This window comes from Ranitomeya variabilis, chromosome 7, assembly GCF_051348905.1.
Source record: "Ranitomeya variabilis isolate aRanVar5 chromosome 7, aRanVar5.hap1, whole genome shotgun sequence".
NCBI lineage: Eukaryota > Metazoa > Chordata > Amphibia > Anura > Dendrobatidae > Ranitomeya > Ranitomeya variabilis.
Genome location: NC_135238.1, coordinates 224,235,206 through 224,255,170, shown reverse-complemented (window position 1 = coordinate 224,255,170; position 19,965 = coordinate 224,235,206). Strand labels below are relative to the sequence as shown.

Genomic DNA, 19,965 nt, shown 5'->3' with positions numbered 1-19,965 from the left:
AAATAAAAAAAATTATACTCAACTTGCCCATCACTTGTCCAGGCACTGGAGCAATATGCCCGATCCTTCGTTGGTTCACTACCTCCCTCCAGCTTCATTTTTCTCATCTGTCTTGAGTTTTCTGCACTCTTTGGAACTTGTGGTGCTCAATAGAGGTCACATGACATTAATGCGTTGGCCTCTTTTGACGGGAGCCAGCGGAGGTGGGAAGCTTCAGCACCAGAGCAGGAGTAGGGTGAGGTGCGCATAATGATTTTTTTTTAAAAAAAAAACTCCTTTTCAGCTCTAAAAACAATCAAGCAAACTTGAAGCCAGCAAAAAAATTAGGTCCAATCTATTTTTAAATTTTTCAAATGAAAATTTAAAGCAAATTGGATAGATTGTCTCGTCTCCAGTCTTCTGCTCTACCTGAACTTTTTTTTTTTTCTAAGCTTTGTATTGCAGCGTTACCGGCACTTCCACCTAACCTAATTAAATATAAGTATTAATTTCCCAACGTAACAATTACAAAAAGTTGTCACTGAGTAGCGAGGTGCGTGCGCCATCATATAATTACTGCACGTTTGATGTTTTAACAAATACAACCTGATAACGCCGAGCAATGGAGGATAATTATTTCATTCTTCCTAATTAAATATTGTATTTAGGTTCTCTCTTTTCTAATTTCGCAAAAAGATTCTCGGTTCAGGTTAGCTTCAAACAAAACGTTCTCCTGTGTGTAACCGGCGACGGCTGGAAGAAGACTCGTTTTTTTTGTGTGTCTGGCACGTTATCGTTCCTGACAGATTTACACAGCCTAGGTAGACCAACAGGGGTCCGCCTAGCATTGTTGCTCCCGCCGTCTACCTTGCTGAGTTGAAAACGGAAACATTATTGAAATCATTAAAAAGAGGATTTGCACCCCCTCCTCCTCCTCCGCCTTCCCCTCTTGTGCATTTTCCTAGTTGATGTTGCTGTCAGCCACAAACAAATGTGACAATGCCTTTACCTATAATTCCCCAGCACATTGCACGGCCAGCATATGTAACGTAATAGCTTATTTTCTATTGCCGCACTTAGCATATGTCTCATGTTGGCTCCGTTAGGCCTTAGGTCGGTCCCTTGAGTTGCTCAGCTTTGGCAACTGAGCCCCTCGACCTCCCGAATAAAAAGCAAATGGCTTTGAATCATGTCGAGCTGTAATTCTAATTTCTATGCCGATGCATTATGGGAATAAATGTATCTGACATGTTATGTCAATGCCATGTCTCTTTGTATCTCCTGTAATTTTTTTTTTTCGTTAGCTGCATTCCTACAGATGGTATTTCATTGAATACGTTCCTTTTCTAGCGTTGGAAAAAAAAAAAAAAACAAGCACCGCACCAAACCTCTAGGTGCAGAAGGCTGTTAACGGTTGCTGATGATAGTAGGGAAACATTAACATAATAATTAGTGTCTTGTAATTGTTTCATTAAAACCAGTTGTTCCATTTCTCCTCGTGTTTTCCCAGAAGAGAAGCTGAATTTGGACGACAGCCAGTGGGAGGACATACACGTTGTCACTGGAGCACTCAAGATGTTTTTCCGAGAGCTGCCGGATCCTCTGTTCCCACATAGCTTCTTTGAGCAGTTTGTGGAAGCAATAAGTAAGTGCAATTTTTTTTAATTTTTTTGAAAGTGCAAAAAAAATAATAAAGAATTCTTCTGCTACTTTTTATTTTATTATTACTTTCAAGAGATTATTTTTCCAATTGTAAAAGCGGTCTTTTTATTTATTTTTTTTTTTTACAAAAACGAATAAACGAGCGGAATGTGACATCACATGATTTCACGCTAATAATTACTTTCCTCGGTTCCTTTTTAGAACCATTCTATTCAGGATTACGGATTTAAAGCAGTCGCCAAATTTTAGTTTTGCCTGCTTCGGTGAGATATAGGAAGTAAAATTTACCGGAGACGACAAGAATAGGGCGCAGTCGCAAGTTATTTACTGTCTAATGCGACTTTAGGGTATTACAGATATTTTGTTAATTTTTTTTTTACTTTATTTTTATTTTAATTTTCACCTTTTTAAGTTAAAATGTTATATTTTAGCTAATTCTGTAGTTTCTCTTCTGTCTGCTACTTTTGAAATGAATGGAAACCCAAAGAAGAGGAGTGTTCCTCTTACCTTATTGTTTTTAGAGTTGAGCGAATTCCTTAAAATTTGTTTTGGGTTCGATTTAGTTGGAATCAAAAGTGCCTCCGAAACACATTTATTATGCTCTGAAGTGTCTCCAGACACAAAAACATAATTAGTGGAGGGAAGAGAATGGGTTACAAAATGATATACTCACCTGTCTTCTAACGCTACGTTCACATTTGCGTTGTGTGCCACAGCATCGGCGACGCAACGCACAACGCAGGAACAATGCATGCACAACGCATGCACAACGCTGCATTTTGCGACGCATGCGTTCTATTTTTGAATGCAAAAAAAATGCATCATGCTGCGTCCTCTGCGCCATGCCGCTTGCGCCAAAAAGGATACATGCATCCCAAAACGCAACGCATATCCATGCGCCCCCATGTTAAATATAGGGGCGCATGACGCATGCGGCGACGCTGCAGCGTCCGACGCTGCGACGCACAACGCAAATGTGAACGTAGCATAACTGCAGCTTCCGGACCGATTCTCCAGTCTTCACTTTGGATCTTCCTCTGGCCCCCAATCTTTGGTCTTCTCTTTGGGTCTTCTGGTGCTTACTAAGCTTCATGTGGTCTCGTGGGATGTGATGAATGGCAAACACATAAGTGCGTGAGGCTTATTCAGCATCTGAACACCTAAAGAGAAGACCTGAGGCTGGAAGAAGTTGTGAGGATCGGAGTACCGAATGGCAGGTGCAGTGGAAGGATAGATGAGGGTTGTCAGGTCTACATACTTCACAGACAGTTATTTAATGGAATGGTGATATTTAAAGGCGTTGTCCAGGGCTTTAACATTGATGGCCGATACTTAGGATAGGTCATAGATGTCTGATCGGTGAGGTTGTGACACCAGGCAACTCTGCTGATCAAGTGCTTCCAGCGTTCTGTTGGCAGAATAATGACCGTGGCCGGTTACTGAACGTCCGTCCCCTATTATATTGAATCAGGGGTGGAAGTGCAGAGCCTGACCATGGCCACTATACAGTGGATAGAGCTGTGCTGAGCATTTCCAGCAGCCATTGACATTAGGAACAGCTGATCATACGCGGGTGCCGGATGTTGTACCCCCTATCCTAGCCTGAGAAAAGGCCATCAATGTTAAAGTTCCGGACAACTTCATTAATTCTAAAGTTCCCCTGTAGCTACCAAAATCAGCTGTTTGTCAAGCAGTTTACTGAATAAAGATGCTTTATTTCATAAGACAACAGATTTATTGTACAAATATGTTCACCCTTAACATTTTGTTAATGTACCTTCACACTAAGCGACGCTGCAGCGATACAGACAACGATGCCGATCGCTGCAGCGTCTCTGTTTCGTCGTTGTGTGGTCGCTGGAGAGCTGTCACACAGACGGCTCTCCAGCGACCAACTATGCCAAAGTCCCCGGGTAACCAGGGTAAACATCAGGTTACTAAGCGCAGGGCCGAGCTTAGTAACCCGATGTTTACCCTGGTTACCATTGTAAAAGTTAAAAAAAAAACACATACTCACATTCCGGTGCCCGGCGTCCGCTTCCCTGCACTCCTCCTGCATCCTGTGTCAGCACTGAACATCTCCGGCATCTCCCACAGAGCAGAGCGGTGACGTCACCTCTCTGCTTTACGGCCGGCACTTACACAGGATGCAGGAGGAGTGCAGGGAAGCGGACGCCGGGCACCGGAATGTGAGTATGTGTTTTTTTTTTTTTACATTTACAATGGTAACCAGGGTAAACGTCGGGTTACTAAGCGCGGCCCTGTGCTTAGTAACCCGATGTTTACCCTGGTTACCAGGGAAGACATCGCTGGATCGGTGTCACACACACCGATTCAGCGATGTCAGCGGGAGATCCAGCGACGAAATAAAGTTCTGGACTTTCAGCAAGGACCAGCGATCTCACTGCGGGATCCTGATCGCTGCTGCGTGTCAAACACAACGATATCGCTAGCCAGGACGCTGCAACGTCACGGATCGCTATAGTTGTAAAGTCGCTTAGTGTGAAGGTACCTTTAGTGAATCCAATTTTTTCACAATATAAATTCATCACCTTATCATGACGTGCTAGCAAAACCCTTGACCGGATGCAACCCATATCAAAACCACTCGGAGGCCACATATAGACCCATATAGCATAAACATCTCCCAATAAAATATCCAAAATTCATGTTTTGTGTCTTTTTAAGTTGGTCTTCCCGTGCAACTCATCTCAAGATATGTTGAGTCAAGATGATATGTAAAAGGACACATCTATAGCTAGAAATGAGTATGAGAGTAGAAAACATAAACGTGACAAAAAAGAAGAGAGGAGAAAGAGAATATCTGAACTAACTGGATGTGTATACTAGTACTCATGGTGGTGGTGACCCCATACAGAGGTCACAGGAGCCAAAACAACTGACTTTTATTGCAACTTCCAATTACACGAGCAGCTCTGGGCTACAACCTGCTTCTCTAAAAGGTAAAATGTGGACAAAGATGGCAATAGTTCAGCAGTACAAGGTATAGTTCTCAACCTAATTTTTGCATATGCTTTTAGAAGGAGTGGGGGAAGGGAACTGACAACTACTCATAGAAAATTTGTAACTCATAAATCAATTGTAACTTTTAAGTCACCTCAGTTGTACCTCTAACAAAATAAGCAAAGGGGGTACATTTTAATGGGTAGTGAATTGCAATCAGTAAAGATAGAGGCTGGTGTGTGAGGAGCAGATAATGAGGAAAGAGGGATAAGTGGCTTTCCTCGTTGCTAATCGTCCCAACCGGGTTGTCATCCGAAAGCTCTAGAAATAACAAGAGTAATTTTGCTAAAGCTTAATGACTATATAATGAAAAGTTAGGCACCTGTCACATATACCATTTTTAAGGGCTGTAAAGCTGGACTTCAGGACAGGAACATGGTGTGCACCAGATTTGCATAAAGAGGTTGTCCACTACTTTAACATTGATGGCCAGTCCTTAGGATAGGTCATTAATGTCTGGTCAGTTGCAGTGGGACATCCGGCACCTCTACCGATCTGCTGTTCTCAGTGTCAGCGATGGACAGAACTGCTCATTTACTGAGTGGCATGGCACAGCTCAGACTACGGAATAGTGGCGGTGGACAGGTAATGCATATCTGCCCACTATTGATTTGAAGAGGTGGCGGATGTGCAGCAACTGTGAATGGCCACTATGCAGGAGACCAACCTGCGCCGTGCAGCTCCGCAACTGGTCTGTTCTGTCCGACACTGAGAACATGCCAGGTGTCAGACCCGCACTGAACAGACTTTGATGACTTATTCTCAGAATAGGTCTTCTTCAATGTTTAAGTAGTGGACAACCCGTCTAAGTCTCATTAGATGACATAGACTGACACATTACATCGATTCCTCACCTAACTTAGTAGGACAAATCTAGAACAGTTTTTCATCCTTCAATAAGAGTGTTTTCATTCATTGATAGATAGTAATCGGAGATCTTGAAAATAAAAAGTTATGATTACTAATATGGGTGAAGTGGTGTTTCTCCATGAAGTGACCAGCTGAGTATGGAGTTTTACAGTCAAAGCCCCATAGGAGAAAAGTATGCAGACTGGCTTTCTCGTTGAAGAAAAGAAACTAAAGCCAGACTCTGATCGACACTGATGAGGGGCAATACCTCAAAATAGGCTGTCTGTAGATGAGTTTTTGGATTGGAAATTATTCCTGACCTCATTGCAACTCTTTTTAAAGGGGTTGTCCAGTTATTACCTCTCAACTGGATGGATGTTAACTTGCTGATCTTGGGAGACTAACCGCTGGGACCTGCACCGATCATCAGAACAGTGAATTTTTTAACTCAAATGGAGTTTTTATCCCTCCATAATAAAATGGTGTGGCAAGTCGCCCGGCCGCTGCTTCATTCATTCTTTATGGGGCTGCCATAAAAAGCCTAGTGCAGAGCTTGGCAGCCTCATAGGGAATAAATGGATCAGTGGTCATCCATTCTAATGGGGAGAAAAGTGCCCTGTTCTGCCGATCAGTGCAGGCTTCAGTGGACGGACCTCTACGATCTACTAGTTATCACCTTTACTGTAAATAGCGGATTACTTCTTTTCGACAGACAACCCCTTTAAAGTATAAGACAGTTACAAATACCCAACCTAAACTTTTTGGAGCTCTTATTACCAAGTATAGTAAATTGCCAAAGATGAAAAGGTGTCAAAACTGAATATGTTGGCAAGTTAGGCAGTGTAGTAAAATTTCTATAAAAAGTCACCACTGATTACTTATTACGGCCACTGTATTATTATAAGAAGATACAATTTCAATAGAAATGATTGTAAAACGTCCCCACTGATGTGTCTCGTGTTGTTTTATCGTGTATGAAACACTTTTTTGGAAACCTCACAAAAGTTGGGTTAAGGTCATTCCGGTCCATTTCAGCACTTTACCTTTCTTTCGACATATTTTCCAAACATCCCACATCTGACATACATTTCTAAATGTTTTATTTTCCTGCTTTGGCAGAAAACGCTCCAATACTTATTTATGAAAAAAATATTTGTGGTTTTTGTCTTGTTCGGCAATTGAAGTGTCAAAGTTATAGGTTACATACTGCGTAAAAGTTAGGTCCATGGAGACGACGGAGAACATGACTTGAGATGTGAGATACCGATGGGACCAGTGCCCGGATCACGTGATTTCATGTGATCCTTGCCTCTAGAGATAAGTGTCCATTTTACATTGGCCATTTTATTGTGCACCATTGTTTGTGCTTTCATACAAATACTTGTTGTTCGCCCTGAAATATTATTCTTTATGCTTTTAATGTGCGTGGCTGTGCCAGATGACAAATGCCTATGTAACCTATACCTCTCGGCCTGAGCACTGCCAGCACAGTTGGGGTTTGGCTATGTCAGCTAGGAGCTCACTTTTTCAGATTTTGGCTGCGATGTGTCCTAAATGGATGAGGTAAATCAATAGTCAGAATACAATAATGACTTTAATAACGGCAATTTCGGCTCTGAGTAACTAAGATCGCACCCGCTGTTTTCTCCGATAGGTTTCACGCCTTGTAATTTCAATAAGTTCCCCATTTTTTGTTTGATGTCTTCTGGATAGGCTGAAGGTTATGGTACTCTGGAATAGGATACCGTCTTTTTTTCAGCAGTTTTATGAGGTTAAAATATATACAGGAACATGGAATATTACCATTGGTTCCATCTAGCTATGTGGTATATTTGTTTTTATATATATTTTTTTTATTTTCATCCATTTTAGTGTTTTCCTTTCTTTGTTTTACAATGTGTCAATTGCGGGACACACCTATAAGGGTACCGTCACACAGTGCCATTTTCATCGCTACGACGGCACGATCCGTGACGTCGCAGCGTCGTATGATTATCGCTCCAGCGTCGTAGACTGCGGTCACACGTTGCAATCACGGCGCTGGAGCGATGCCGAAGTCCCCGGGTAACCAGGGTAAACATCGGGTTACTAAGCGCAGGGCCGCGCTTAGTAACCTGATGTTTACCCTGGTTACCAGCGTAAACATAAAAAAAACAAACAGTACATACTCACATTCCGGTGTCTGTCCCCTGGCATTCTGCTTCTCTGCACTGTGTAAGCACCATAGCCGGAAAGCAGAGCGGTGACGTCACCGCTGTGCTCGCTTTCCGGCCGGCAGGCGCTCACAGTGCAGAGAAGCTGAGACGCCGGAGGACAGACACCGGAATGTGAGTATGTAGTGTTTGTTTTTTTTACGTTTACGCTGGTAACCAGGGTAAACATCGGGTTACTAAGCGCGGCCCTGCGCTTAGTTACCCGATGTTTACCCTGGTTACAAGCAAACACATCGCTGGATCGCTGTCACACACAACGATCCAGCGATGTCAGCGGGTGATCAAGCGACGAAAGAAAGTTCCAAACGACCTGCTACGACGTACGATTCTCAGCGTGATGTCTGATCGCAGTAGCGTGTCAGACACAGCGATATCGTAACGATATCGCTAGAACGTCACGAATCGTGCCGTCGTAGCGATGAAAATGGCACTGTGTGACGGTACCCTAACATATTGTGTGGCTAAATAGGGCTTGGAGATGAAAGATGATCAGATATCTCATTGATATTGAGCAGGGGGTTGGACATTGAGCAGGGGTTGGACACGACCACCCTGGAGGTCCCCTCCAACTGTAACATTCTAGGATTCTATGATCTCTCGCTACCTATCTGCGTCTCTCTCTTTATGGCTGGGGTCACACTTAACATGAAAAATCAGTCCGAGTCTCTTTGCCAAGAGTCGAACAAGTGTTCTACGTATGGCCATTCGTGTGATGTGAGCTGCCCCATAGATTATCGCTGGTCCGAGTGCTATCCGATGTTTTCTCGCATAACACTCGTCCGTATTCTACGCTAGTGTGACTCCGGCCTATCTCTCACTTTCTACTGATCTTTTTCTATCTCTGTAAGGGTACCGTCACACAGTGCCATTTTCATCGCTACGACGGCACGATTCGTGACGTTGCAGCGTCGTATGATTATCGCTCCAGCGTCGTAGACTGCGGTCACACGTTGCAATACACGGCGCTGGAGCGATAATTTCATGATGTATTTGCGATGTAGAAGCCGTTGGTTACTGTGCGCACATCGTATACAACCTGTGTCACACGATGCAGTCATGCTGCCACAGCGGGACACTAGACGACGAAAAAAAGTTTCAAACGATCTGCTACGACGTACGATTCTCAGCGGGGATCCGGATCGCAGTAGCGTGTCAGACACAACGATATCGTAACGATATCGCTAGAACGTCACGGATCGTGCCGTCGTAGCGATGAAAATGGCACTGTGTGACGGTACCCTAACTCTCTCTTTTTATCTATCTCTTGCATTTTATCTTTATCTCTTTTTTTTTCTCTCTTTTCGCTATCTATCTCTCTCCTTCTCTCTCTCGCACAGTCTATATATCTTTCTCCATATTTATCTTTATCTCCCTCTCAATTACTTTATGTATCTCTTTATCTTTCTCTATATCTACCTCTTTTTTCTAACTCTTAATCTCTCTGTTTATCTCTATATTTTATCCTTCTGTTTATCTTTCTATTTCTGTATCTTTTTCGCTATTTTATACTTATCCCTCTCTATTCATTTCTTTACCTTTCTCTGTTCACCTCTCGCAATCTTTTTCTTTATCAATCTACCTCTTTAGCGCTCTCTTTCTATCTCTTTATCTCTATCGTTCTCTCACTCTATCTCGCTATCTCTCTTCCTGTCTATCTTTATATCTCTTTCTTTTTCTTTATCTCTCAGATTTGAAGCACCACTGTACTGTACATGATGCAGGTCTAAGGCCACGTTCACACGTTCAGTATTTGGTCTGTATTTTACATCAGTATTTGTAAGCCAAACCAGGAGTGGGTGATAAATGCAGAAGTGGTGACGAGTTTCTATTAGACTTTTCCTCTGATTGTTCCACTCCTGATTTTGGTTTACAAATACTGACGTAAAATACTGACCAAATACTGATCGTATGAACGTGTTCCTTGCTTCATTTTCAAAAACTAGATAAGTTCTTTGCTGAATTTACTAGCGCTGACATTTCAATAAATGGAGGCTGCCGGTATAACAATGATGAATATTCATCGCGCCTCCGTCATGTGCAGTGAGCCAGTTTCTTTACTGATTAGCCTCCTCTTGTCCACTGCGCATGACGGAGGTGTTCGGAGTCTGGATCCTGCAAGTGTTTGCGCTGAACTTCACCAGACTGGAGCAATCAAAGGGAAATGTCATTTTGCAGAAGATGGCTTGGTAAATTAGCCAAAATTTGTACCCTTCCGATGACTCGGGCTAACGGTTTTACACACACAGAGGCAAGTTTTTGATCTATAACTAAACCACAAAACATATAGCTTAGCTAAAAATATCATTGTAATTTTCAAGTCATTGCCTGCCGGCGCATGGGGTTAGGTTAATAGGAGATTTTCTGATGTTAGGCTTCCTTTACGTGTTAACGCCACCCAGGTTGTTCTGTGGCTTCTGCGCTTTCTGTCCCTGCTGAAGAGAGAAAAGTAAACTTTACATTGGTTTGAATTGTTTGCAACAGTTTTTTCTAAAAGGGAAATCTCAACCTTAATTGTACACATATATAGATACATTACCAGTCGCAAGTTTGAACACAACTGTTCAGGCAATGAATTTACTTATTGAAATGTGCACATTATAGAGTCAGACTGAAGGCTGCAAAACTGCAAAGGAACACACATATTTGAAAAGGAATAGAGAAAACTTTTGAAATAAACCAGAACATGTGTTAAATTAGATTCCTCACATATACCCCCCAGATACTCCGATGACCAGTTTACACCTCCATGGCATTCTTTCAAGCTTCATCAGGTCTTCATCGGGAATGGCTTTCAATGAGACATCATGAATTCAAAAAGTGTTTGCACCCATCATTTGTGTTTTGCATGGACAGAGTTGGTACCCAGCTAAATACAATGCTGAACCGTATTCCACAACTGTTCTTAGCCAGAAAATAGCAACAACCAATCAACTAAGTGAGGAGAAATGAGAGTCCATCGTTACTTAAAGACATGAAACTCAATCAATCAAAAAAAAAAAATGCTAGAACCTTGAAGGTATCCTCAAATGCAATGTTGAAAACCATCAATCACTATGGTGAAACTAGCTCTCTTGAGGTCAGTGTCAGGAAAGGAAAACCAAGATATTGATCTGCTGAAGAGGATAAGTTCATCGAAAAAATGCAAATTGGCAGCACATCAGAAAACAGCCCTAATAAATGATGCACCGACTTCAAATAGCAGAAACATCTCAACATCCATTTTCCAAAGGACACTGAGAGAATCAGGACTTTATAGTCAAATTGCTGTGAAAAGAAAACATTTGAAGAAAACAAAAAAGAAAAAGAGGCATGTTTGGACCAATCAAAACAAGGAAAGGACATTAGATCAATGGAAATCTTTACTGTGGTCTGATTAGTCAAAATGAAAGATTTTTGGTACCAACCACCAAGTTGAGCGAATGGTTTCTACATATATGGTGTCCAACTTGAAGAATGGAGGGGGAGGTAGGATGGCGTCCGGGTCCTTTGCTGGTGGTGGGGTTGGTAGTTTATTCCAAAGTTAAGGCACATTTACCCAGCATGGTAACTACAGTATTCTCCAATGACCATCATCCCATTTGGTTTGAACTTAGTGGAACCAACATTTCTCTCGCAACAGGACAATGACCAAAAACACCTTAAGGTCATACAAGGGCTATGTGACCAAGAAGAAGGGATGGAGACTACATCAGATGACCTGGCCTACATAATCACCTGACCTCAATCCAACTGAGATGAATTGGGTGCAGAGTGAATGCAAAACAGCCAACAAGTTCTCAACACCTCGGGAACTCATTCAAGACTGTTGGAAAGTAATTTCAGTTGACAACCTAATGAAACTGCTTGAGAGAATGCCAAGGGGCTATAAAGCACTCATTGGAACACTAAGGTTTAATACATATTATGGTTTTCTTCATTCACATTTCTCTATATGTATTACTTCATGATTTTGCTGCCTTCAGTCTGAATTTATAATGTGGACATTCCAATAAGAGGGAGGAAAACCGTTGCATGAACAGGGGGTCCAAACATTTGACTGATACTGTACATAAGTCCTTGACAATATGGAGATCATCTCTTACCCCAATTTTCACACTCCACCACAGCAACACCTACACAAGTTAGCATTATTAGATGCTATCAAGGCTGATTTGACAAACGTAAATAGTGACCTCAAATTGAGAAAATGGCAAAGATACCAGCACCATATACCAAAAGTCCGCCTCAATTTCCTGTTACTTATGGATGTATTATTCCACCAGACAGAAGGAACCTGGGGTGCAACACCACAATAGAGTGAATCCAAAAATGTGCAAACATGGAAAAGAAAGGTGGCACTTACCATCCCTTGAAAGATCCTTTTTTCAGCAAAAATTAAAACACGGATGCAAGGAAATTATGAACACATATCGGACGACGGCCGTTTCGCTCATTCCTGCTCTTCAACGTGTCCTAGAAGTGAAAAGTCCGTCTTTCATTATGTCTTCATAACTCTCGTACATCAATGTTTTTATGTTTGCTGAATAAAGAATCTTTCAAGGGATGGTGAGTGCTGCCATTCTTTTCATGTTTCCGCATTTTAGAGTGACATCAAATTGACAATTTTTTTTCAAAAATTTCCTAGAGTATAACGACAAGCGAACAGCCTAAATCAGAGTTTATAAAAAAAAAATGTTCCAATATTGCTAATATTATGGGAAATACAAGCGGATTATAGAACAGACATGTCTGCAGGGCAAATGGGTGCTCTTTAAAGTGACAGCAGCTTTAATTTTATGTACCAGGCACATCTTCCCACAGCCATTATTACCTGGAATCGAGCAGAATGGATGCACATACACATATGGATGCTCAATGCAGAGAAATAGGCAGATTTGTACATAATTAATTGCCATATGGGCCTTTTTACTTCCACTTTGTAAATGTCTTTATCCCCTGACATGTGCATAGTGTCATTATTCATATGAAAATGCAGAGATAATCCCATATTTGATGAATTTATAAGGACAGATTATCGCATATAAATAGAAACCCTTGTTATTTTTAACACATTCTAAATTATTTTGAAAAAAAAATTATATATATATATATATATATATATATATATATATATATATATATATATATATATAGATTTGCTTAGAATTAACTGAGCCCATGATACAAAAAAAGCATTTGAATAAAGTATCGATAAATATTTTTTGAGAAACTTTATAATATTCACTGATATACCAAGCCAGGCTGGTAACACTGAATTTTTCAGCATAATCGCAGACGGATTTTCACTAATTAACTAAAAATGATGACAGAAATTTCCCCCAGCTTGTTACTTAAATAAAGATCACTCACAGAACTACATATTTATAGAAAATATGTAGAATAATGCAAAAAAAAAGAACTAAAATAAAAAAATAGCAAAAAGCTAAACCTGCAATTTCTCGTGTGATTTCATTTTTTTTTCCCTATCCTAAATTTTCTTGCAGATGCTTGGCCTGTCTCCTAACTCATGCTAATTATATTCATAATTAAATGTTAAACAAGATTTGACTGAAGCCAACTGGCTTGCACAGGTGTCTTTGTGTATGAATGGCTTACTGCATATACAATAAATCTTTGTACCCCAATGGACCCTTACAAAGGAGTCACTGAAGGTGAAAGCCCGGGTTTGAGAGACAAATACATTGTACAGAACTTAGGGAGAAAGAAATGGATGAATAAAGAGGAAGCTGGGATGATTGGATGAACTGTGTGATTGTAACAATTTGCAACGTTGTAGCCACTGTGCTATAGATACAATGTGACATTCTGCTGTTCTAAAGGTCATGTGATCAAACTGGGAGTCCGGTAATGGAAAACCATCGCTTTCGGCTAAAGTAGAGCTGTTTTCTTATAAGTGCTCAAAACAAGCGCAACACCTTTATAGGGGTATCAGCCCTAATTAAAAATTACCCTTTTAGGGCCTGATTCATCAAGACTGGCATTGTTCATGCCGGTCTTGATGAGGGGGTGCGCTGGAGTCTGACACTCCTGATTCATAAACAGCCATTTGACGCTAGTGGTGTGCACTTCTGTGTGTGGCTCACCACAAATCCTACCACCAATGCCCCCACTCATCATGGATTTAATAGGCAACAGTCCCACCCCAGCTCCATCCATTTTGTCGAAACTGGGAGAAACCGGCGTGAAAACACTAAAAGTCGCTAAAATTTAGCACAACTTCGAGTTGTGCCTAAATTTTGCATCTTTTCAAAACTTTTACATCAGAATTCTGGAGTGAAAGCTTTGACGAATTGAGCCTCTAGTGTTTTAATCAATGAGCTGATCAATGCATTCTTTATGTGGCCAAGAGTTTTGTCCACCTTCCCCCCATTTGCTAGACATATATCGCCCTCCTTCTTGATGGACAGCACTGGCCTTACAGGCGCGAGCACTGTCTCCATTGAAATCATGCGCTAATAGGTTGCGAGCCGGTGCATGAACAGAATGACATGAAAGTAGCAGACAAGAAAGCTTTTTCTTAGCATGCGCCTATGCTCTAGCTTGGCTGGTATAACTTCTGCACATATGCAAGTGCTCAAACTATCAATGCATTTGTAAGGTCTCCTGTAAAGCCAATCCTATCAATGAAGGAGAAAGGGGGCAGAGATACAAACATGGACAAAATTGTTGGTACCCTTCTGTTAAAGTAAGAAAAACCCACACTGGTCACTGAAATAACGTGAAGCTGATAAGTCATTTTCAAATAAAATTAACTGAATATCAACTAATGAAAATTAGACTTTTTTGCTTTTTTAGTTTTGTAAAAAAAAAAAAAAAAAAACTAACGAAAATGGTGTCTCGGCAATACCAAGTGGGCAGAAAGCCCGTCATTAGCAGATCATACAACAAGGACATAAAACAACGAAAAGTATGATTTATAATAGGACCATGCTTCCATATAGGAAATGTACCTATTGCCACAATTAGTAGTGCCTGTAAATGTATTAAAATAATCCAGAAGATTTGGAACAGGGGGGAGGGGGAGGATGATTCTGCAATGACTCTGTAGAATGGCTCTGTTATGGTCTCTCTAGATATTGCTTCTATGGACAGGCTTTGCACCAGTCACTCCATCTATCAGACAAAACTTAAGACAGAAACTAAATGAACATATATCCTGATCTAAGTTAAAGCAACAGTACATATAAATGACATAGGACACTTAGTGAACATTCTTTATTAAAAAAAAAAAGAATAAAAGCCATGCCACCAGCGTCAAGGTGTACCCAAATCGGGATGGTCCTAACCTCTAGTATTAAAACATTACTATGTGTCAGTGATATCAATGTGAATAACTGCCAAGCACAACCAAGTCCTGAATATGGATACCCAGCCATGGGAAGCTTTATAACTGTAGTGTCCAGCTCAAAGAAAGGGAGGCAAGACCCTTTACTGCACAGAATGCAGAAACCATAAGTTCAAGTAAGGGTGTTGCCTCCCATTCTTTGAGCTGGACATTACGTTCATATAGATTCCAATTTGCTTGGTATCCATATTCGGGATCCGATCCTAGTCAGCCCTTATTCACATAGACATCACTTTGACACATTGAAAGGTTTTAATTCTAGAAGTTAGCACCAACCCAATTTGGATACATTTTGATGCTTAGGGGAAGTCCTTGTGAAGATCTGAGGTGGTTGGTTGTAATTATCACCTAGTTAGGTAAACGATGCAACTATTTTTTAGTCCATGATTTTACAACAATTCTGGGTAGATGGTCACAAAGCAATGTCACAGTCCACAAGATCCCATCCTGGGGCCAATAGTTCACTGCCCCTGTACCAGGCGATACTCGCTGTCTCCCAACTTTTGGTTGGCCCATAGCTTTTGTATCTCCTTCCAGTATAGTCTGTAGTCACAGTCCATGCTCCATACCACGACCATAGCACATGTCTCCCGCTCCAGCTGGCAATAATAATCATTAAGATAGTTCCACGCATCTAGGCAATAGATATCGCAAACATGTATGAGGCTCCAGCCAGAAACCGATCTCCAAAATCCATAGGCCAGCCATACAGGGGCACCAAGACCTCACTGACAGATCCTCGCTCCTTGGCGTCACTGCACCAACAACTCACTAAACATGTGGTTTATCGTCCTCCCTCATTAGGGACAGCACCGTGAATGAAAGAAGTGTTCACACACCCCCAAAGGTATCTGCTTTGGTTGAGGTGTTTTCCTCAGACCAAGCCTCATCACCCAAGACTACATGTGAGACCCCCTGTGGTGACAGCTCCACTGGGTCCACTATCACCATCCACACAATGGGACTAGTGACTGGGAGAACAATGGCTTGATGCCCCTGAGAGGAGAGTAATAAAAAATGATTGCCTTACCAGATTACCGATCTTGGGTCTGGCCTTAAGGTACCTTCACACGAAGCGACGCTGCAGCGATAGCGACAACGATGTCGATCGCTGCAGCGTCGCTGTTTGGTCGCTGGAGAGCTGTCACACAGACCGCTCTCCAGCGATCAACTATGCCGAGGTCCCCTGGTAACCAGGGTAAACATCGGGTAACTAAGCGCAGGGCCGCGCTTAGTAACCCGATGTTTACCCTGGTTACCAGCGTAAAATCTAAAAAAAACAAACAGCACATACTTACATTCACGTCCCCCTGCGTCCACTTCCTGACTGACTGAGCGCCGTACAGTGAGAGCAGAGCGGTGACGTCACCGCTGTGCTGCTTTCACTTTCACTTTGCGGCGCTGAGTCAGAGGAGGAAGCAGACTGCAGGGGACGCAATGTGAGTATGTGCTGTTTGTTTTTTTTACATTTTACGCTAGTAACCAGGGTAAACATCGGGTAACTAAGCGCGGCCCTGCGCTTAGTAACCCGATGTTTACCCTGGTTACCAGTGTAAAATATCGCTGGTATCGTTGCTTTTGCTTTCAAACACAACGATACACAGCGATCGGACGACCAAATAAAGTTCTGGACTTTATTCAGCGACCAGCGACATCACAGCAGGATCCTGATCGCTGCTGCGTGTCAAACGAAACGATATCGCTAGCCAGGACGCTGCAACGTCACGGATTGCTAGCGATATCGTTATAATGTCGTTTCGTGTGAAGGTACCTTTATGCATGCCAAAGATCAGCCTGCAAGTCTTCCTCGGCTAACTGTCATTGAATGGAAACATTGATTCCTGAGGCTGAACTGACGAGCGAGGAAATCTCTAATGAAACACAGCAAGCAAATCTCCAGTAAAACACAACAATAAGATTAATATAACCAGTGATCCATGCTGGAAAAAGTCTGCATCCCTTAGATCCGTGGACTCGGCTCTAAGTGCATTGGTTCAATAGTCATTAGAACAAGGCCAGCTTTTTTTACTTATTTACTTACATACAACAGGGTATATGTTAATTTTGTTTCTGTCTTAGGTTTTTTCTGTCAGTGTGTACATGCTCCTATTTTTTTCGGTTAAACTTTATCCCTCAAGTCTCAGTGGAACTCTGGCCTTCACCTTTAATCCAAGTACAGAGACATGGACCTAAACAAAAGCCCTGCTTTGAGTCCACAGAGTAGCTGTTGACCAGTGAAGCAGTCTGGCAGGAATGGTCAGATAATTGGTTCACATCTAGAGAGAGAATCTGGATAAAGGACAAAATTGTCACGCAAAAGAATAGTCCCAAAATGAAAAAAAATGAGCAGTGGTCTGAAACTGGAATATTCACTGGAAGAAGAGAAGCTGAGAACAGGGGGGTGGACCAGGTAAGGCAGAACTTATAACTGGCAGTGGGAAACAGTGGTTCAGGAATAATACAGTGATCTTCTCCATCCAGGGCTGACACAAGAGAGTAAACATTAAAATAAGGCCAGAATTAACCCCAAAGCTCCCTGCCTAGATAGCATCACATGTGCCAAAGAATTAAACAAAGCTGTCATATTATTGCTCTAGCATTCTGTAACAAACCCTCAGCAGACAACCAAAAGTAAGGCAGAAATGATTGACTGACAGCAACTGGTGAAGAAACCAAATGCTAAGTTTTTTATAAAGTTTTATAAGTCCTAATTAATTTTTTAAATTACTGGTTGTATCACTATGGCATTTACGCTACATAAAACTAAAGGCCCCGTCTCACATAGCGATTTACCAATGATCACGACCAGCGATACGACCTGGCCGTGATCGTTGGTAAGTCGTTGTGTGGTCGCTGGGGAGCTGTCACACAGACAGCTCTCTCCAGCGACCAACGATCAGGGGAACGACTTCGGCATCGTTGAAACTGTCTTCAACGATGCCGAAGTCCCCCTGCAGCACCCGGGTAACCAGGGTAAACATCGGGTTACTAAGCGCAGGGCCGTGCTTAGTAACCCGATGTTTACCCTGGTTACCAAAAAAAACAAACAGTACATACTCACCGTCTGATGTCCGTCAGGTCCCTTGCCGTCTGCTTCCTGCTCTGACAGTGCCACCGTACAGTGAGAGCAGAGCGCAGCGGTGACATCACTGCTGTGCTGTGCTCTCGCTGTACGGCGGCACTCAGTCAGAGCAGGAAGCAGACGGCAAGGGACCTGACGGACATCAGATGGTGAGTATGTACTGTTTGTTTTTTTTTACATTTACGCTGGTAACCAGGGTAAACATCGGGTTACTAAGCGCGGCCCTGCGCTTAGTAACCCGATGTTTACCCTGGTTACCAGTGAAGACATCGCTGGATCGGTGTCACACACACCGATTCAGCGATGTCAGCGGGACCTCAACGACCAAAAAAAGGTCCAGGCCATTCCGACACGACCAGCGATCTCACAGCAGGGGCCGGGTCGCTGGTACGTGTCACACATAGCGAGATCGCTACTGAGGTCGCTGTTGCGTCACAAAACTTGTGACTCAGCAGCGATCTCGCTAGCGATCTCGCTATGTGAGACGGGGCCTTAAGGTGAATATCATTCCATTGCTTGGGTAGAGCACGCGGCTCATGTGCAGCAGTCTCCAAGTGTGTCAAATATTTTTTACATTAACACCATCCTTGGACACTGTTGAAGCTGGGGGCGGGGGGCTGAATGCTATACACTGGGGGGCAATGGGGTCAGATATTATAAACTGGGAATCGGGGGCTGAATGTTATACACATAGGACAATGCGGTCAGATATTATACACTGGAGGTGGGGGGCTGAATGTTAGACACTTGGGGGGCAATGGGGTCAGATATTATACATTGGGGCGGTGGGCTGAATATTATACACTGGGAGTCGGGGGCTGAATGTTATACACATAGGACGATTCAGTCAGATATTATACACTGGAGGTGGGGGCTGAATGTTATACACTGGGGGCAATGGGGTCAGATATTATAAACTGGGAGCGGTGGGCTGATTGTTATACACATAGGACAATGCGGTCAGATATTATACACTGGAGGTGGGGGGGCTGAATGTTATATACCCAGGACAATGGGGTTAGATATTATACATTGGGGGCGGTGGGCTGAATGTTATAGACTGGGGGGCAATGGGGTCAGATATTATAAACTGGGAGTGGGCGGCTGAATGTTATACACATAGGATGATGTTGTCAGATATTATACACTGGAGGTGGGGGGGCTGAATGTTATATACCCCAGACAATGGGGTTAGATATTATACACTGGGGATGGGGGCTGAATGTTATACAATGGGGGCAATAAGGTCAGATGTTATACACCGGGGGCAAAGGGGCCTGATGTTATACACTCGGGGCAATGGAGTCAGATGTTATACGCTGGGGCAATGGGGCTGGATGTTGTAAAATAGGGGCAATGAGGTCAGATTTTATACTCCGGGGCAATGGAGCCTGATGTTATACATCGGGGGCAAAGGGGCTGGATGTTGTACACTTGGAGCAATAAGGTCAGATGTTATACCCTGGGTGCAATAGGACTGGATGTTATACACTGGGGGCACTGGGACTGGATGTTATACACTGGGGGCAATGGGGCTGGATGTTATACACTGGGGGCAATGGGGTCGGATGTTATACACTGGGGGCAATAGGGCTGGATGTTATACACTTGGAGCAATGGGGCTGGATGTTATACACTGGGGGCAATGGGGCTGGATGTTATACACTGGGGGCAATGGGGCTGGATGTTATACACTGGGGGCAATGGGGTCGGATGTTATACACTGGGGGCAATAGGGCTGGATGTTATACACTTGGAGCAATGGGGCTGGATGTTATACACTGGGGGCAATGGGGCTGGATGTTATACAC

General features: G+C 42.7%; 1 protein-coding gene across 1 annotated transcript in view; it reads left to right on the top strand.

Annotated features, from left to right (window-relative positions):
- Positions 1 to 19,965, top strand: part of ARHGAP15 (Rho GTPase activating protein 15) — a 690,583-nt gene that overhangs the window by 527,469 nt on the left and 143,149 nt on the right. Inside the window, exon 13 of the mRNA XM_077273018.1 lies at positions 1,490 to 1,624. Coding sequence (XP_077129133.1) covers positions 1,490 to 1,624 — 135 coding nt within the window. The remainder of the gene's footprint in view (positions 1 to 1,489; positions 1,625 to 19,965) is intronic.